The sequence below is a fragment of the Choloepus didactylus genome, chromosome 13 (assembly GCF_015220235.1).
Source record: "Choloepus didactylus isolate mChoDid1 chromosome 13, mChoDid1.pri, whole genome shotgun sequence".
NCBI classification, from domain to species: Eukaryota; Metazoa; Chordata; class Mammalia; order Pilosa; family Megalonychidae; genus Choloepus; species Choloepus didactylus.
In genome coordinates, this window is record NC_051319.1 from 47,902,581 (window position 1) to 47,923,920 (window position 21,340).

The 21,340-nt window shown below is 38.7% G+C and overlaps 2 protein-coding genes across 2 annotated transcripts; both read left to right on the plus strand.

Annotated features, from left to right (window-relative positions):
• The first annotated feature begins 9,916 nt into the window (after positions 1-9,916).
• Positions 9,917-11,351, plus strand: LOC119508017 (hsc70-interacting protein-like). The gene has a single exon (XM_037801440.1). The coding sequence runs from the start codon at positions 10,006-10,008 to the stop codon at positions 11,068-11,070; it is 1,065 nt and encodes a 354-aa protein (XP_037657368.1). The 5' UTR covers positions 9,917-10,005; the 3' UTR covers positions 11,071-11,351.
• Positions 11,352-18,040: 6,689 nt separating this feature from the next.
• On the plus strand, positions 18,041-21,123 carry LOC119507991 (ADP-ribosylation factor-like protein 5B). Its single transcript, XM_037801393.1, has one exon. The coding sequence runs from the start codon at positions 18,183-18,185 to the stop codon at positions 18,720-18,722; it is 540 nt and encodes a 179-aa protein (XP_037657321.1). The 5' UTR covers positions 18,041-18,182; the 3' UTR covers positions 18,723-21,123.
• The last annotated feature ends 217 nt before the right edge of the window (positions 21,124-21,340 follow it).

Consider the following 21,340-nt stretch of genomic DNA (forward strand, 5'->3'; position numbering starts at 1 on the left):
GAGTTTAACCTGAATTTCATTTCTTTTCTCTCCTTTAACAAATTCCAGAGCAATTTTATATATAAATAAAATAATGATTTTTATTAAGCAAGTAGAAACAATTTTGTAGGTGAGTAAACCAATCTTTCTGTAGGATGAGAGCACCATACTTTTGTGATGTGGTAAGCAATCTATGTGGATTTCAAATTTCATAATGTGCACTTATTAAATGAATTTATGGCTGTGACTATTGTTCTCCTTACATGTGAACTGTAACATATCACAGATATTAGCAAGGTTAAGGAGGTTTTTCTAAGAGGAAACAGAGAAAATTACCCTGGCTATGTCCAAGATGAGTTCTGACATGAATTTTAAGAAGTTTTGCAAATGAGATTCCTCCTGGAAACTTTTTCACTCATTATGAGGTCCCTCATCCATTATCTGATAAAGATGATTTGAGTCAAGTAAAGGGTGAAGTTCAAAATGAAAGCAGTGAAGGATTTATTTTCAAATCTGCTGATGACTATGTCCTCATAGTCATTCTAGTGAATTTAAATTTATGGACATATGTGACTCTGAAACGTGTCTCAAAATTATAGTGGATTCCCTGTGGGGCCATCTATGACAGCTGGCTCCATGCAAATGTGAGACTGGACTATTAACCACACAACACTGCAGATGAATATGAGAAGCATGTTTCAGGCTGTCATTTGTCTTTATTTTTTAAGTCACCTAGAAGAAATGTAAAGGGTTCATTATATATGGAAGAAATGGAATCGCTTTCCTGGTGTTTTTCCTTTTGGGGCTGAAAGAAATAGTTTACTGCATTATGTGGAATGAATAAGAACTTTTTTGAGGAGGAATTTACTAAAATATTTTAAAATCCAAAGTGAGTCAAATCTGCCAAAATTTTGTGACTTTTTTAAATAGTTCACTAGAAGTGCCAAAAAGAATTTGTTCTACGAGTTGATTCTGAATCACTGAAAATGTCGTGAGACCTCACTTGTTATAAGTAATGCCCAATTTACAGCGGATTTATGTTCCCATTTATTTTGTCTGTAGGTAGTTCAGAGTTTAGGATTTATCTTGCCAAAGAAACAATACTGCCACAAAACTGATATGGGCTAGACCCATAAAATGGTAGGAGCCTTAGGTACCTAATCCTCTCAGCAGCCCTGCGAGGCTGCCCATTTTGTAAGTGAGGAAGGAGGCTCAGAGCTAAACCACACGGATCTGCAGACAGGACTAGGAGTGTCAATCTACATTCTGTGTCCAGGGAGGAGCCATGAGATACAAGAGGAAAACCATGAAGGTCTCCCATTTTTTAGCCACAAAGAGGAAGTCCAGCAAACTGTTGAAATAAAGATTGCCATATCTATATGCTCACCTTTCTTTTTGGCCCAGCAATCTTCTAACCTCTAACCTTGGTGCCTATAAAATCTTCCCAATCTTCCTTCCAGAGAAACTGAAGCCGTTTCTTGCCCACGTTGGGATGTGGTTCCCCAGAAACCTGGCCAGGGGCAGAAATGTATCATTTGCCCAGGGGCTGCAGTGCACAGAACTGCAAATGATAGCATCAGAAAACACAGTCCTAAATAGTCAGGCCCGCCTGACCCACATCAAACAGAGAAACAGTTCTCTTTGCTTTGGAGAGAAGGTGAGTTTATTGACGATGCATCAACAAGGAACTGGAGGAAAAAAAAAAAACTTTCCAAGACCAGTTCAGAGTGGGAAGAGAGGCTTGGGCTTTTATAACCCCAAACAGACAGTGGAATGGCTAGGATCCAGAAGAAAGCAGAAGGGAAAAAAAAAAAAAAAAAAATAGAAGAGAAAAAGCTGTTTGGACAAAATCTATTTGGTCATATCTCCTGCTATCTTGAAGTCCTCCATTCAGGCTTGTTTTTCAAGAAAAGGCAGTGTGGACATCAGACTATATGGTGATATTCCTTGCATTTCCCTGCAGGCAATGCTGGAAAAGTTCCTGGGACCAGAGTAAGTTTTTTGTTGTGATTAGAGCAACAGCAAGTTATTTTAACAAGGGCTTTTTATGCTTACAATAACTCAAGGCTGCTTGAGTGAAGTGATCTTAATAAACAGGTTTTTCTTTTTGTTTTTATTTTTCTTTTGGCTACTGAAGACTATACTAAGCATTTTCCAGCTAAAAATACATTGAGTATTTTTTCTACCTATCCAGCTATCACAAAGCATGATCAAACTGGAGCCAGCCTGGCTTCAGCCTAGGGGACATGGCAGAAAGAGATAATCAGGATTTGAGGCAGTGGGACCAAAATTGAAAGCAAGTAAGCTCTAAGCTGGATGAATTTCCAAGCCAGGAGGATGGTGTGTAACAGCCTGGTGGTGCTGTGGAGACACAAGGGAGAAGGAGAAACTAACTGAGAAAAGAGTCATTTTTTTTTTCTCTTGTAAGCTTTTGTTGTGGTTTTAAAACATGTCCACAATTTTTTCCACATTCCTCCCAACAACAGGCAGAGTCTATGTTGCCTACCCTGAAACTGAGTGGATCTTTGTAATTGCCTCAATAAAGAGAATATGATGGAAGGCTAGGTTAGAAAAGTCCATGCAGCTTGTGCTGGTATCTCCTGGAACTGTCACTGCAGGAACTTTTGACCAGTATGTAAGCAGTCCAGCTACCCAGAGGCTACGCTGAGACCACATGGAGAGACCACAGAAAGAGACCAGAGAGGGAGGGAGGGAGGGAGAGAGAGAAAGAGAGAGAGGTGCCCCAGGAGTCCAGCTGTTCCAGTCACCAAATGTTGGAGTATCCCCCCTTTAGGGGCTAGTTATGTGAGTGAAAAAGCCTTCAAGATGAGCCCAAGCCCAGTTACCTTTTGAATGTGACCACAAGGGTGATCCCAAATGAAAACTGCCCAGCTGAATCCTGGTAACCCCCATATTTGCAAGCAAAATAAATAATTGCTGTTGATTTCAGCCACCGTTTGGTATGACTTGTTACACAGCACTAGATAACCCACACAATTATCCCTGAAAGAGTTTTTCCCCCGTTCCTTTTTCAAAAAGGCAAGTATCCTAGAGCTGTCTTTCCCCAGGGGAAGAAAGGTAAGAAGATTTTGTTTTCACAAGACTGCCTTTTTTTTTTTTCCAATAGTAAGGTTGTGTGAAGGAGGCCTCTGCTAATTGAGAGGGGAGAACCCTCTGGTCATGATTGGGTATTTCCCAGAGCCCGGGAGAAGTGGAGGGGTGGTGATTTTGGTGATTGAGGATTGCACCCTCTCCTACACAGTGACTCAGGAGAATGTCTCTTGGGACTGGCACAAGGATGCCTGGTTGCTGAAACCAGAGTGCTTCTGCCTCCAGAGCCTCCTCCAAGGACCCAGTGGCTGACTTGGTTGCAGAGGGAGCGGTCAGCAGAGGCCACACAATGAGGATCCGAGTGGAACAGTGATAAGCTAAACGTCAGGCCCTCCTCCCTAGGTTTTCTGGATTGCATAAGCTACTGGGCCTTCTTGTACAGGGCTAGAGAAGAGGAAGGACTCCTCAGCAAGAATGGTACTGAATTTTCCATCATGTAATATGATTTTGAAAATGAAGAGAATTATCCCTTCTCATCCCAAAGATTTATTAAACCAATCTCTCTCACTTGCATAAATGAATGGCAGAGATTACCTTAACCATCCCAGAGGTGTTTGCCATCTTTACTAGAAGCTTTGATATTAATAAATCAAATAAATTTCTCATTGATGAGAATTTTAAGCAATGTAAAAAAAAAAAATAGTCATGTAAAGGAAGTTATCTGGGGATTTGGGGGACCAATTATACTGTCCTTGCTCCTGAGGGCATCTTTATGCCTCCACTTCTGAAATGACAAGATCTTTCAAAGCTTCAAGGTGGTTTTAGGTTTAAAATCCAAGGTTATTTTGTTTTGTTTATTCGCTCTCTCTACGGAGATATCAAAACAGGAGTTGGTGTAAGCACAAAATGTCCAGGCATGCATAGCTGTTCCTATGATACAGGCTCTCCATATGCCAGGGAAGATACCAAACTATTGCTGTTTTATTTTCAAGTAGCCTTTAAAATAACCAAAAGAAATCAGTCATTTGGGTTTAAATACCCAGAAACTGATTGCTGGAAGCATTTAATCCTATTATTGCCTCCTCTCCCTTCCTTTCTCTCCCTTGCTAAAATAAACCAGTCATTTGACTTTGTCCATGAAATAAAAGAAGATTGACTAAGTTGCCTTCCCAATATTTTTTTCTCTCTTAACCCTGTATTACAGTTGATAAGAGCCATTAGCAGGGTCCAATCCAGGTAGGAAGATACTTTAAATAACCTGGCAACTAATCTGAGTTCCAACTCTAAGAAGGAGATAAGGCCAGAATGTGGTTAGTATATTCAAATATATGCATTGTTCAAAATCAAAGAGAAAAAATGAAATTCTGTTAAAGCGGCCCAAGATGAAGGCATTGAAACACTCATTCCTGGGAGCTAGTGATGAGTTCTTTTCAAGGTGAAGTGTGCCCTTGCATGCAGAAAGGACATACAGGGATAAAAGGAACAAATAAACAAACAGAATGTACTCTAAGAATTCCTACCTTGATTGCCTCAAAGAAGTAGAAATAGATCAAATCAAGATTATTTTTTAAGATGTTGAGGTATCTTTGACTAAAATAGAGCTCTTTAAAAATCAGCATCCTAAATGCCAGATGGTCAATGAAGTTCAAGCAGTCAACATCCACAATTTATCATTATGAGTAGTTGTGTGCCTTTATTAAGAAATGATGGATAATTTCCTATGTAGCAATATTTTAGAAAATGTTTTCCCTATAATATGTAAGGTTTTTAAAATAGAACAAAAGCATAGCATAAAAGCAATTTAAAGTTCAATTTTTCTGGCAGAGGTAAGAACGCAAATGAACCTAATGATGGCAATATTTAAGCACCCATGTGAGGTTAAGTACTTTACTTACATCTACAGGGGTCTTTGTGAGTCTGTACCACATTTTTGCCGACTTTTGACTTCAGGAACCAAAGTTGAGGAGGATAAAGCTGAAACAGTTAAAATAGCCTTTGCAGTACAGATTTCATAGGCTAGAGGGCACAATTGTTTTAGCTGATCCAAGGAGATGAAAAGCAAAATCCATTTTATCTGTTTCTTACACAGTGACCTTGAGGTTTTAAAATTTGGATCTCGAAAGTAAGTTTGTTTCTCATTGAAAATCCAAATCAGTATCTGCTAGAAGGAGCAGCAGAGTAAAATGTGCATTTTCTATGTTGTGGTGGATGTTTTTTGCAGAACTCCTGGGCTTGTTGGAGAAAAAGAACACACTCCAAAGGTTCTTTTGGTTGAGAATGTTTTCCTGTCTTAGATTTATCAAGCTGTTTACATGGTCTTTAACTGGGTGCTTTGCTCCTAAAGATAGCAGCCCTCTCCGTGCTCCGAAATATATGTATGTAGCTACCTATATATGTATGTACACAGTGTGCTAGAAAAGGATCTCAATAAGTATTTGAATATCATTAGGAGATTACCGGGTGGATACCAGGTAGTGAGGCTATGTCTTGTATGAAAATGGTTTCTTTTTAAAATGTACACATCTGAATAACTTTTCTTCCAAAGAGGTTAGCTAGTCAATGACTTTGTGTGGCCCTACTTCTGTTTCTGGGACCTATCTGGACCTTCTTTGCCATTTACCTTCTCTAATATGATAGACTTTAAATTTCCTCTCCTCACATACCATACATGACCCCAAGACTTAGATCACCCCCCTCTTCACCTACTTCCTCTGCTCCTATTCATGCTGGCAATACCCAAATGGAAGGAGAACAGTAGAAACAGTGACTTCTATACTCACAAATCACTGCTTAATTTCATCATGTCTTCTTACTAATTGGCTGTCCTTAAGTAGGGGAGATCATCCTGGATATTTGAGTGGGCCTGATGTAATCATTTGAGCCCTTAGAAGAAAAGACGTTTCTCCAGCTGGAAATAGATGGTCAAGTCAGAGATTCAAAACATCAGAAGGATTCAATGCACCACTGTTGGCTTGAAGATAAAGGGGCCATGTGTCTAGGAACCTCAAGGAACTGAATTCTGCCAACAACCCAAATGAGCTGGGAAACAGAATCCTCCTGAGAGCTGCCAGATAAGTACCCAACCCAGGTTGATTTCAGCTTTGTGAGGCCCTGAGTAGAAGACCCATGTTAGCTCTTTGCTCAGACTTCTAACCCATGGAATTATGTTTGTGGTCATTTGTTACAACAGCAAAGGAAAACTAATACACCATCCATTCTTGTGATGTGGCATTTTGAAAGGTTTTACTGTTTAAGCTGTTTTGATTTTAGTTCTTTTATTTTTAACTGAAAGAGACATTTTATGTCTCCTTCTCAAGCTGTGAAAAGTAAGTCCTAAAATTAGTACTTTCCCTTCTTTACTGATGGGATAGTGAATATATTGGGCCTTTTGATGAAAGAATGCAACTCTCTTTGCATTGACTGAATAGCAGTCAAGGGCTAGGCCTGTGCTAGTGAGTTTACAGATCCTACTTCTAATCCTTAAAACAACTTTTATGTTCCAGAAGGAAAAACAAATGATCAAATTGGGAAAACAATGACAAGCATCTCAGATGATAAGAAGAACAAGAAACATGTTTTCACAAAGGAAGCAGAGATATAAGGAAGCAGTTCAGACAGCTACAGAGTGGAAACGTTTCTATCCCTAATGGGTTATGAATTTCATGCCATAAACTGAACTGTGCAATAAATAAAATTTCAAAAATTTTATATGGCAACTTTATTGTTTGCTCCGAGTCTCCATTTTGCTTGACTATGGAAAATTTAAATGTATTCTTTATAGGTAGCTTCATTTTCCAACACCAGGACTCATGACATCCCCAGCCACCACCACTTCTGCCCATGGGTTGTGCCATGTCTCCAGGCACCCGGGGCCAAGGTGATCCCCTTGGATATTAATTGTTCACCCACTGGTTTACAGCAGAGTGGTCCATTTTGCTGTCCACTGTGCAGCTCCTCCAGTACCAGAGGCTCTACTGCTTCTTCTGTCATATTTGGGGCACAGGAATCTTACTTCTAGCTGGCCTATGAGTCAGTCTGCCTAAAAACCCAAGTTAGTTCTCTCTCCACCACATTCTTCATCTGGAAAAGCAAACACACAGCTTTCATGAAGGGGAATCAAGTGGAAGAAATTAAGAGAGAAAATAATATAGGTTAATTTCTCAAGCATACTTTCCTGCCATACATCCTAAAGAATAAGCTGGTTCATTCAACAAACACGAAAACATTAAGATGCTAATATTTCTATTTATTCACATGTTAATTCAGGAAAACAAAGCAAATGCATCTCATTAGCCTAAAGTCAATGGAGTATGAGTTTAGCCATCTTTTCTGTATATAATATTCAAGGGAATATTTTTCCTTGGCATTACAAATAGGGCCAATTCCAGATATTAAATATATTAAATATATTTTTTCTCAGTATCATTCAATACTGGAAACTAGATTTAAAAATATGACTTTTAACTGTCATATTCTGAAAATATGCTATTGTTAGTGATACAAAGATTATCACAATCCAAACATATTTCTTAACCTTTCTCATAATCACATTTCATGGAAAAAAAAGGGGGGTGGCACTGTACAACATACCACATACAATACATCTCTTCGTGATGCATTGAGAAAACAAGGATATGTATATAATTTTGCACATAATCTCAACACATGAGGCCTGTGACAAAATTCTTAAAGATTATTTTTGTGTTGAAGGAGCTCTGGTGTTCACATTAGAATCAGTATCATAAGTCCTTAGAATGACTTCTGAGGAGATTGGTAGTTAAAAAAAAAATCTAGTTTTTTGGTAGAAAACCTTGCAATTTTAAATAACAGCAGAAACTGACAAACATTAAGGAGGTTGAACTATTCAGTTCATGATGTTGTCATGACAACAGATCTTGAAAACTGAAAGTGAGGCTAAAGAACAAAATTTGGGATTGTGGACTTTGTAAATGAATCAAATCCTTATTTTAAAAAAAAAAGTTCTTTCAATGGACAATATTGCTGTGGGAGAACTCTCCAGGCAAGAAAGACCCCTCCCCACTAGGTTTTACCTCCCCTGTTGCCTCCTGAGGTTTCCTTCACGGCATCCCACTCCACCTCTGCAGTCCCCCTTCCCTTGACTACTGCCTGAAAAGCAGAAAAAATTCCATTCCCTAATATGCAATGGAAACAGCCTGGAATGCTCCAAGAGAGATTTTAATAAGAAAACAGAGGAAAACAGAAAACGTGGAATAAAAATATGTGAATATTTTTAGCTCCACGAGTCATTTTTCTAAGTCAGTGATACCCAGGTGTGGCTCTCTTGGCTTAAACAGTTTATGGGACTCTGGTTAGAGAGACTAACTCCTATCAGTTTTCTCAGGAATTTCCTGGTTTTAGCAGCGAAAAGTCCCTCATTCCAGGAAACTCGGTTGGTCACACTACCTGTCTGTTGGGGGAGGGGGGATACACTAAAAGCCCTCTTTTCCAGTCCTTCCCAACTCCTGCAGTGTTTCACCGAGGGAGGTCACAGATGGTAAGAAGGCTGAATGAGCTGTCTCAGCCTGAGAATGGAAGGGACCCACTGATTTAAATAACTTAGTGTGGCAGTAGCTAGTCAGAAGGCCAACAGGTCATGGACTTGTAAAGGAGTATTTCACCGTAGCCCTCAATCCATAGCCTTAGAAATAGAAGAATCAAGTCCCAACAGTAGTCAGCTGCTGCCACTACCATGGGCTGCTCAGAAAGTTTCCCACAAGTATTACAGGTGCTTGTATCAAAGCTGAGCTGGGTCTTTGGGTAGTAAAACAGATACTCAATTGAGTACAGTGTAAAGTTGAAAGAAAGTGTCTCTAAAGACTTCTTGACCAAATAATCCAGCATACTTGGTCTTTTGTAGGTCCAACCCACAAGTAAGGGTAAAATGAACACACTCGAAAATATTAAAATACTATATACAGTGAGTAATTAGAGGTAAAAAATTGACTTTACTAAAATTAGAACTGCCATTAATCTCAAATATGAGTGGAATTTATATAAATAAGTTATTCTTTTTTATGCATATCCATTAGAAGAAATAAAAAATAGGAAAAAATAGAGAAGATAATAAAGATCAACAATAATTCTATTACCCAGAGATATCCACAGATAACATTTTATCACATTTCTTCCTGATCTCTCTCAGTATATACTAACACATATATGTGCATATGTAATTTTGTATTCTCCTTTTTTGACATAACATTATATCATGAAATTTTTCCTATGTTACACATTCTTCAAACACAACCTTTATAATGGCCAATCACCCACCATACAGCAGGAATGTACCATAATTTACTTCACTAAACTGGTGTTTTAATTCGGTTAGGTATAATGTACACTTTTGGTTGCCTTTTCTGTTTCCCAAAAAGAACAAAGATTTTGTCCAGGTATCTACTCTTCCTCGATGTAGCCATGTGCCTCAGGAAGAAATGATCCCACTACAGAGCTCCAAGAGTGGAACAGATTGGTTTAAGAGGAATCCAACCCTGTATCCCAGTGATTGGTTTAGAAATGGGCATGTGACCAGTTCTAGCCAATAAGACATGAAGCGGTGTTCTGATGGAGAGATTTGGGGGAAATTTTTCTCACATCTGAGACAGGACCATAAGAGATGATCTCTCTTCTTCTGTAGATGTTGTGAATTCTGGACTTGCAGCCATCTTATTCCTGCCAGCTTTAAGGACTGCAGAGGAGCTGGATGAAACCTAGTTCTTCGATGACATTGATGATTCACTGAAGATGCATCCTGAAGCCCACCTCCTCCTCTTTACTTCCTGTTAAGTGAGTTAAATTTCTTCTTTATATAAGCCAGTTGGAGTCAAGGTTACTGGTACTTGGAGCTAAAATTATTCTGACAGCCCTTCTACGCGGTCACGCTGTGCTAGCGCTCGGGCCTGCAATCGGACCGTACCTTTCTCGGCCGCGCCCTTCTCTTCACGCTGCTTCGGAACCATGGATCCCCGCAAAGTGAGCGAGCTTCGGGCCTTCGTGAAAATGTGTAAGCAAGACCCGAGCGTTCTGCACACCGAGGAAATGCGCTTCCTGAGAGAGTGGGTGGAGAGCATGGGTGGTAAAATACCACCTGCTACTCCTAAAGCTAAAGCAGAAGAAAATATCAAGGAGGAGAAAACAGATAGTAAGAAGTCAGAGGAAAACATAAAGACAGAAGAACCATCAAGTGAGGAAAGTGATCTAGAAATTGACAATGAAGGAGTTATTGAACCAGACACTGATGCGCCTCAAGAAATGGGAGATGAAGCTGTAGAGATAACTGAGGAGATGATGGATCAGGCAAATGATAAGAAAGTGGCTGCCATTGATGCCCTAAGTGATGGTGAACTACAGAAAGCCATCAACTTGTTCACAGATGCCATTAAGCTGAATCCTCGCTTGGCTATTCTGTATGCCAAGAGGGCCAGTGTCTTCATCAAATTACAGAAGCCAAATGCTGCCATCCGAGACTGTGACAGAGCTATTGAAATAAATCCTGATTCCGCTCAGCCTTACAAGTGGCGAGGGAAAGCACACAGACTTCTGGGCCACTGGGAAGAGGCAGCCCATGATCTTGCCCTTGCTTGTAAACTGGATTATGATGAAGATGCTAGTGCAATGCTGAAAGAAGTTCAACCGAGGGCCCAGAAAATTTCAGAACATCGGAGAAAGTATGAGCGAAAACGTGAGGAGCGAGAGATCAAAGAAAGAATAGAAAGAGTTAAGAAGGCTCGGGAAGAACATGAGAGAGCCCAGAGGGAAGAAGAAGCCAGACGACAATCAGGAGCTCAGTATGGCTCTTTTCCAGGTGGCTTTCCTGGAGGAATGCCTGGAATGGCAGGAATGCCTGGACTCAATGAAATTCTTAGTGATCCAGAGGTTCTTGCAGCCATGCAGGATCCAGAAGTTATGGTGGCTTTCCAGGATGTGGCCCAGAATCCAGCAAATATGTCAAAATATCAGAGCAACCCAAAGGTTATGAATCTCATCAGTAAATTGTCAGCCAAATTTGGAGGTCAAGCGTAATGCCCTTGTGACAAATAAAGCTTTTGCTGAAGGAAGAGCAACCTAGATCGCTTAATGGATGTCGCAATAATAACAAACCAGTGTACCTCTGACCTTCTCATCAAGAAAGCTGGGGTGCTTTGAAGATAATCCCTACCCCTTTACCCCAAATGCAGCTGACATATTTTACAGTGGTTTGCAATTAGGATATTCACTGAGATAATGTTTTCCTATTAGGAATCACAAACTTAACCCTTTTTAAATCTTAAAAATATTTCAAACAAATTAAAAGGGTATACTAATTCCTGCAAAAAAAAAAAAAAAAATTATTCTGATACAAAATATTTTATAGATGTTTGCTCTTATGACCATCTTTGTCCATTAATCTTTCTTTCTCCATATCTCAGATTATTTCCTAGAATAGAAATCCCTAAGTGAAATTCCTGGATCAAAGGAATAAATTTGTTTAATATTCTTCATATCCATTGCCAAAATTATTCTGAAAAAGACTTCATGAAATTACACTATCAGCTATATGTTAGTGACTATTTCAATGTAGCTTACCAGTATCAAGTATTATCTTTTAAAAACATTTTTATTTGATGAAGAAAAAAAGGTACCATGTTGTGATATTAATTTTCAACTTTGATTGTTAAAAGGGTTGACCATATTTTCACACACAGTTTTTATTAGACATTTGCATTTCTTCATCGTCTGTTCGTTTCCTTGGCCACTTTTTCTTAATGCTTTAAGTGGAATTTGAGGATTATAGTCATTTATTTTAAAAGTTGGCTACAATGTACTTTTTATTTTAATACCTTTCTGGGTTGGATGGAAAACAATATTATTACATGACACCAAGTGGTCTTGACTCTTCAGATGATAAAATGAAAAAATAACTGCAACAATAGAAACACAAAAAGTTTCTCTTATTTAAAAGAGCTTTGTATCTATGGAGTATGGATAAAATTCATGAAAGAGTTTAATAGTTTTAATCCCAATTCACATGGAATCTTCTAACTTTTTGATTTTTCTAATCAGTACTCAGGCTATCTAACTGCTCATTTTTAAGATTCATTTATGTATGACCTGTTCAGCAATATTTAGTTTTTTCTCTACTACTTTAATAACCCCCTATGACTTCCCTCATGCACCCTCTTGCTAAAAATTGTTTTATGTCAGGGCTTAGCAAATTTATGATCAGCTGGAGAGAAAGGTGAGTGCGTAAAAGAAAAAATGAGTTCTAATAATAATGCATACTCAAGATATAGGAGGCAACACTCGTCCATTTTTATTCTGAAAGTGCCAGTTTTCAGTGTGTCTGCAACCCTGGAAAATAGCACAATTCAGTCTTCATTATTAATGTGTTCGATTATACCTTTTTATATAGGTTGGCATTAGCTAGGTACTCTCTTGAAAGAAAAAAAGGAGCCATGATGAATGGTGTTCCCTCTCTCACTGCTGAGTTCCTCTGACAACTTTGGCTGGGTTGGAAAGAAGAATATTAAAAAGTACTGCAGCCTGCTTTGTCTCAGAAGTTATCAGAAGAAAAATCTGTATCACCTTTGGGTCTGACTTTGCATGTAGGAAGAGTGGCAGCTTCCACTGTGTTATGTGACAGGTCCCACTCAGCCAGGGGCACAAGAGCCAGGAGTTCTGGATGGCTAGACCTTGAGTCAGACAAGCTTTGCCCTAGAGGTCAGTACACAGACAAATCAGAGAGGCTGCAGTCACTGAGGTTTGGGGGCAGGACTTCAGGAGCCCAGAAGCTGAGATGTGAGAGAGACAGGAAAGCAAGACCCAACGAAAAAAAAGAAAGTCCTGAAACAGGAGCACACAAGTGGAAAGAGCTTCAAATCAGAGGACAAGGGTTCTTGCCCAGACTTGACTGGCAGCAAAGGAGACTCAGTCAGCAATGTGGAAGCCCAGTCATCTGCCCTGGGCAACCCAAATTCCAGGTCTGTTGAAGAGTAACAAACTTCTGCAAGCTAGTTTTAGCAAAAGAGAGAGGTACAAAGGGGTATCATAGGGCTCAAGGGCAGAAATGAAGGAAGGGACTAGAACCAGAAACAGGAAACGCATCAGGAACCCTGGCTATGTTCTGCCTTCATTGTTTCTCATTGAACATCTACTGTAGCCTTCTTTCTATGTGATTGCTGGCTGTCTAACCTCAGTCCCAAAGAATGTGGCAACTGCCAGCTCCTGTTAAGAGTCCAGGCACACAGACTCTGAAGCTCTCTTTATCACCCTTAGTCTCTTGCACCCTCTCTATCTAATCTAATCTATCATCTATCTATAACTATCATCTATCTATATCTATCTATCATATATATCCATCTAATCTCCTCTCCCTATTTCTATTCACTAATTGGTCCAGCTCTGCTCCAATCAGCTGTGATCATGGGGTAGGGTCACAGTGTACAGAGAGGACCATGGAAATTCAACCCTAGGGATTCGAGTAATGTGGTAAGGGGAGTGAGGGGCAGGATACAGAATTAAGGGGTTATTGTGAGCTATATTCTCAAATAATTTTTAAATCTCATTAGATTGGAGAGGAAGAGTGAGACTGTTAATATACTACCTGCTCCCTATTGAGATTGGCATTTCATATATAGACACAGCTATTGTGGAATTAAGGATAGTAGAAACCAGTATTGACATAGTTCTTCTCTTAAAAAATATTTTTGAGGGCATGGCTCTATAAACACTGATAAACCATTCCATTAAATGAATACATATGTTTAATATACATTTGTACTTAAAAAAATACTGAAAGCTTTTGTCCATGGACTGAAATTTGCCCTCCCATCTTAAACAGTTAGAAAACCAGACAAAATATTTTAAACCATCATTATACAATAGGCAGTACAGAAATGTAATCTGCAAAGAAGAGTCCTACGATTATCCAAGCCTGGAGAGGCTGCAGGGCAGGCTGGGAAACCAAACAGGACCTGGCAGTTTCATGGAGTTGAAAGTCCAGAGAATCCAATGTGGCTAGAATCTGTGGGGCAAAATAATGGAGAGAAGGGAGCTGCAAAGAGATAGAGAGAGATCCAGAGATTTGCAGAGGCATAAAACATAAAAAATCTTCAGTTGAATACAGAACTGAATTAGCATGCATGTAAGGAAACTCTGCAAGGTCATGGAATGAACCAACAGAAAGAAATAAGTGGGATTCACACATAGCTAGGGGTAAGTCATTTTCATGCCAGCCAGAATGAAAAGATCTCCTAATACATAGGGGCATCAGGTAGACCCCTCAAAGAACTATTGTCTTTTTGGTGAGGCCAAATTGGCTCTGGACTAAAGGCTGTTCTGGTCCAAATCAGACAGAACTTAAAAGTAAGCCTCAAAATGATGAAAACTAATTCAAAGTGACTTAACTATTTTTTTTTTGAAACAAAGCCCAAAAATAGTAATAGGAAAACAACAAAATACAACACTCAACAACATAAAATTCAAAATGTCTGGAATTCAATGAAAAATTACCAGGCATGCAAAGTAGCAGGAAGATATGATCCTTTGTTAAAAGAAAGTCAGTCACACATATATTAGCATCAGCAGACAACAACATTAAAACAGCTATTATAAATATATTCCATATGTTCAATTAGGTAGAGGAAACCATGAACAAGATGAGAAGATAAATTGAAAATATAAGAAATACCTAAATGGAACTTCTAGAAATGGAAATACAATATCTGAAATGAAAAATGCACTGTATGGGATTAATAGCAGGTTAAACACTGCAGAAGAAAAGACCACTGGACTTAAAGACATAGCAATAGAAACTATCCACAAAGAGAAGAAATGACTAAATAAAAGGAATATAGCATCAGTGACCCATGAGAAAATATCAAGCAGTCTAACATACAGGTATTGGAGTCAGAAGAAATAGTGGGCTGCAGAATGGAAAAAAATATTTAATAATGGCCCCAGATTTCCCAAGTTTAATGAAAACTATAAACCCCTAAATGCAAGACACTCAACAAACTTCAAGTGAAGAAATATAAGAAATAAACAAAACAGAACAACACCCATGGTAAGCAGAATAATGGTTCTCCAAAGATGTTCAAGTCCTAAACCCTGGAACCTGAGAATAAATTACCTTCCATGGCAAAAAGGACTTTGCCAATGTGATTAAGTTAAGGATCTTGAGAGCAAGAGTATCCTGGATTATTCAGGAGGGTCCAATGTAATCACAATTCTAAGAGGGAGGCAAGAGAGTCAGAGTTAGAGAAGATGTGATGATGGATACAGAGAACAGAGTGATGCAAGGAAGGCTCACATCCAAGCATGCATCTCTTCCAAGACCTTGATTTTAGTTTCATGGGACCCATTTTTGGATTCCTGACCTTTAGCACTATGAGATAATAAATTTGTATTGTTTTAAACCACGAACTTGTGGTGATTTATTACAGCAACAATGGGATACTAGTACAAACACCAAAGCACATCATAGTTAAATTGCTGGAAATAAGTGATAAAGAGAAAAATCTTAAAAGTGGCCATTTAAAAAGGGGAGGAGCACATTACATAGTGAAGAACAAATCTTAAAAGCAACTGGTGGCGGCGGGGGGATGTATTATGTATAGAGGAACAAATCCATTCTGAATATCACTGAATGCTGAAGTTCTTTTGGTATACCCTTAATATAGTTTTTGGCTCTTATTTTTACAGAGTTTGGAATGTTGTCCCTTTGTGAGTAACAGCATTAGCTTCTTTTTTTATAAGCCTCTAATATTTTAGCACATTATCACTACCTATCCCCTGCCCCTCATAACCCAAAGACACATGACTAATAAGTGGAAGAAATAACATTCAAATCCAGATCCTCCTGAGACAATGCACTCATTTCACCATGAGCACTTTTCTCTTCATGGATGGAACCCACACATCCTTCAAAGCCCTACTTAAGTCCTCCTCTTCAATGAAATGTCTTTGCTGACAGTCCTACCCAATGATCTTTTCCTCCTAGAAATCCTTATTGTTATTAGGAACTTTGGCAGTTTGTCTTCAAGATTGGTCTCCCAATAAACAATGCACCTGATATTCAAGTCCTGTGCAGCCCTCATCTGGGGTGACCCATGCAGTAGAATGCAATGGAAATGAAACTACATAACCTCCAAGACTAATTTAAAAATCCTAGTAGTTTCTTCCTGGATCTCTGAGGAACTCACTCTTGGAACACCTTCACTGGGATAAGCTAGCCACCATGCAAAAATTCTGACTACCTTGAGACCACGATGCTGTGAGGAAGCCCAAGCAAGCCATGCAAAGGGAACACAAACACCTGCCCAACCCGAGCAGTTCCAGCCATCCCAAGCCCAGAGGAGTCAGAAGAAAATGATATCAGATGGCAGTTTGGATCCAGACAAAGAAATGGCACCAGAAAGGTAAATCTATGCATAAAATTTTAAATAGTGCTTTTTTTCTCATTTAAAATACATTTTAAAAATAATTTTGTAAGCAAAAATAATAGCTGTGAATTGTAGATTTTTTAATGTATGTAGAATAAACTTTATAACAATATGACACAAAGCAGGAAAGACAAAAGCTCAGAGTAGAAGAGGAGAAAAATAGAAGTATATTGTAGACAAGCTCTTAAAATATATCTTAGGCAGCATAACATTATTTAAAGGTATGCTGTGAAATGTTACAGTTTTAATTGAAAACCCTGGAGCAGGTCAGAAAATTATAGACGAGGAGCCAAATTTGCCCTTTGACCTGTTTTGTAAATAAAGTTTTATTGAAACACAGCCAAGCCCATCAGTTTACATATGTGTATGGCCCACAAGGCCTCAAATATTTACTGCCTGGCCCTTTATAGAAAAATTTCCCACTCCTGCCTCAGAACCACTAAGAAAACAACAAAACAAAGAAGTGTAGCTAATAAGTCAATAGTGAAGATAAAATGGAAACTGTAAAAAAACTCAGTTACTCCAAAAGAAAGAAGAAAAAGAAGGAAAATGTAATACTTAAGTTCCCTGCTGCATTACACACAGTTGACACTCCCTCTCCATGTTCCACAGTAGGTCCTCTCCTCCCTCATCTTCTATTACATGACTTGATTTTCTTCCTCCGTCACGAGCTACTCCTTCTCAGTCTTCTTCCCAGGTTTCCCTTCCTCTGCTCTTTCCTTACATGCTGGCCCCTGTCTACCTCACTAGCTTTATCTGCCACTCATCACATGCACTCTCCTCTCCAGACACACAGAGCCATCTACAGTTTTAAATACACTATGCTGTTTCGTGCATCTGAGTCTTTGCTTGACATGGAACGCCTCACTCCTTCCATTCCCCAATCCATACCTCCGGTGCTACTCTTGTGCTCTTACTCGTGCAACTTTGGGATGTAACTTAGACATGATTTCATCCATCCCATAAACCTCTCACAACGCCCTGCTCCATGTCCAAGCTTCTTTCCTCTACTAAGGACTTGCATTGAATTGTAATTTATCATTTACTTGTTTTGCTTCTCTATCAGATGCTAAGACCCGCATGATCAGGACTAATCTCTTATTTGACTTTTAAAAAAAAATCCTTAGTACAGTACCTGGTACAGAGTGAGTATTTAATATATATTTATTAAATAAACAAATGAATGACTAAATGACAAAATGAGTATCTTCTTACAAAATGAGGATATTATAAAATAATAATAGGAGATAATTTTTATTAAAGGTTATTTATGTGCCCAGCACTGTTCAATAGACTTTACATGCATTAACTTATTTAATTTGTATAGCAACCCAATTAGGTAGGTATTATTATTATCCTCATTAACTGAAAGGTTAAATAACTTTCCCAAGGTCACACAATCAGTAAAGAAATAATCAGAATTCTGACCTCAGAGCCTATGACCTAGAATGTTAGAGTTGAAAGGAACCTTAGATATTGTATATTTTAACCCCCATAACTATACAGGTGAGGAAAGTAAGGTTCACAGAGCTGTGTCTTGTCCTTCTTTAAAAAAGATAGGGGGGGTCGGCGTTGGGCTCAACGCGCTCGAACAAAGGGCTCTCCGGGCCGGCGCCGCAGCTTGGGACGGGCTGCCGGCCCGTCGGGCTCTAAGCCGCGCCTCGGTCCCCGCGGCACCTGCTGCCAGAGGCCCGCGGCCAGCGCGGGCTCGTGATGGGGCTCCTCTTCGCGAAGCTGTGGAGCCTCTTCTGTAACCAAGAACACAAAGTAATCATAGTGGGACTGGATAACGCAGGGAAAACCACCATTCTTTATCAGTTCCTGATGAAAGAAGTGGTTCACACCTCTCCCACCATAGGAAGCAATGTGGAGGAGATCGTGGTGAAGAACACACATTTCCTCATGTGGGACATCGGGGGCCAAGAGTCCCTGCGCGCCTCGTGGAACACCTACTACTCCAACACGGAGTTCATCATTCTTGTTGTTGACAGCATTGACCGGGAACGACTAGCTATTACAAAAGAAGAATTATACAGAATGCTGGCTCATGAGGATTTACGGAAGGCTGCAGTCCTTATCTTTGCAAATAAGCAGGATATGAAAGGCTGTATGACAGCAGCTGAGATCTCTAAGTACCTCACCCTTAGCTCCATCAGGGACCACCCCTGGCACATCCAGTCCTGCTGCGCCCTGACGGGAGAAGGGTTATGCCAAGGTCTTGAGTGGATGAGCTCCCGGATTGGTGTGAGATAACTGTTCCGCTCGAGAGAGACTGCTTTATTTATTCTGTGGACCTGGACACTCTCCCCGGCACCTTTGGCTGCTGAGGCAGCAGCATGTTTAATTTATAACAACACAAACCTCTGCAAGCGACACTTGAATCAAGTGCAGCTGAAATGGAAACATAAAAGAGTTTTTAACTTTTTTTTAATGCACTAATCTTCAGTTGGATGAGCATAATGTATGACTATGTTTTCAGCAACAAATTCTTCTGACTGCTATTCTAATTATTCAAAGACTGCCTCGTGAGAAGTGTTTGTTATGTATTCAACGTTTTCTGAAGTATTGTCACGACCCTTTCGTTTATTGATCCCAATGCCCACCCCCCATTAATTACTAATTTGATAGAGTCATAGTGGAAATCATCAGGTACCTCTTGCAAACTTCTCTGGCTCTGCACATTTGCTTCCTCCGTAAACCACTTATCGTGTGGACAGAACTTGTAACAAGTGGGGGAAGCCGCCTGGAGGGTACACACGCAAAGACTAAACATCACAAGAATTTGCCTTTACATGAGTGACTCCCCCACCGTATTGCAAATCATGGAATAATTTTGCGTTGCTATTAGCATGGAAATTAAGTAGATTATTTATCTGAAAGAATGAAGGTCACTCTTCGGCCTGTGACTGGAGAGCGAGAAGTGACCCTTTATTCACATTTGGTCAGAAACTAATCCCAGCTTTGATGATGAATGCTGTTGGATAAATCTCATGTTAAGAATGTCACATTATCCAAGGCAAACATAACTATATGACATTACTAAAGCATACCAGCGCTAAAATGGAAACAATACCTGGGATGTTATTACTATCAATTACAGACAACTTTATTATCAGCAAAAGCTTCAAAAATCTATTTGCTAGGGGCATCATATCTGTAAATACTATATTTTGAGCAAGAACTAAAACAGAAATATAAACAGTTCATTTTATTTCATAAATTTTGAAGAATACCTGCATCTGTAATAACATTTCTACCACCAGCAGCATATTACTTACTGTACCACGTGGCGTTCCTTACATCCATTTGAGGGTGTAGTATAATAGGCTAGAAACATTGTCATATTTATAGTTATGCTTCCTGTTGTAATATTTTTTGCTGGATTATAGGCAACTGCAGAGTTTAATCCTAGTTTTTAGACTATTACTTCAAGACTCAAAGTTAATACACTAACAACTTATAAGTTTAGAAAGAGGAAAAAGTCCCAATCTATCAGAAGTGTATTGGATAGCATTAAGTCACAAGACAGTTTTTCTAAGGAAGAAAAATCTACACATTGCGTACCTTAAATTAAGAGGGAAGGACAAGCATAGTAGTTTCAATCCTGCTTTTTTCAGATGTTTGAGTTTGCAATAATGAAAAGGTTAAAATGCATACTTAGAGAATAATACTTCATTGTGCAGTATTTTTTAATTTGGGTCAAAAAATAAGATTCCGTGTTCATAAGAATATCAAAATACCTGTTCAGAGTCATGGCTTAATTTTAATATTTTATTTGTATATTGATTTAAATTTTGCCTTGTTTTCAAGTGTACTGATTTATTATATTTAGTCTAATTTAATGTGGTAACATTTTCTGATTTCTGTTTAGTGGTAGCATACCCTAGAACTGAAAAATGTCGAAAGTAAAGCTTTCTAGACTTTGGGAACTAATGGTTTGACTTTTTTTTTTAACCTTTTTCTTAGTGATTCTGTACAGGTAGAGAATAAGCTTTTTTTATTTTTTTTTAAACATAATTCATAATCAGTAACATGGGAACAAAGGAGACATAAAATAGTATGGATGCTTTGTGGGGTATGGATGTGGGTGGGGTGGAGGGAAAGTTATTGAAAAACACCTTTTACCTAAAGCACATTTTGCCTGAATTTCTATCTTGGTTATATAGTTCAGCTGTCTATATTAAAGGTAATTCTTTTAAGTCTTGTTTTGAAAAGAAGCATATTCAGTACTTCTGTAACCATTCTTATTATGAAATGATTATCTGCCTTCTACATAGTATGATTGGCTGGCTCAATTTTCCTCAAGCAAATTATATGTTTATTTTTTGTATTACCACATCAGCATTATATCAAAAGTGTTTTTACTAGTCAATTGTATTTTGTCAAACAACTACTAGTATATACTCAAATTTGCTATTTAATTTTTAAGATACAATTTATTTTGTTTTCTAAATTCTTTTTTAAAATATGTTAGTTTTGCACTAGAAATGATTTATGTTAACTGTGTGTTGAAGATGAAATCAGCATGCAACTAGATTTTGTGCCAAAATCTGTGTTTGAACGTTGATTGACTGAACATTTTGTAAAAGTTCAACCAGGAAATTTATGTAAAATTTTTTAAAAGTATTTTATAAGTTCTCTTTAGATACCTTTTGTTACAGTAGTATGAAAGCCAGTTATCTTTTACTCCAAGAGAATGTGCTGACTCACACAGGTATCCAGTACTGAAGCGCCAATTCTGACGTTCATGGTAAACCAGTTACGCAGTACTGCCGGGTGAAAAAGGCGAACTGTAATTCATTAGTGCCTTTATTTGTATTTTGAGATAAATTCTCAATTTGATACTATGCCTGTTCTTTGGAGGTCAGATT

Excerpts from the sequence above, each read along its gene's own strand:
- LOC119508017 (XM_037801440.1), top strand. The coding sequence starts at position 10,006 with ATGGATCCCCGCAAAGTGAGCGAGCTTCGGGCCTTCGTGAAAATGTGT.
- LOC119507991 (XM_037801393.1), top strand. The coding sequence starts at position 18,183 with ATGGGGCTCCTCTTCGCGAAGCTGTGGAGCCTCTTCTGTAACCAAGAA.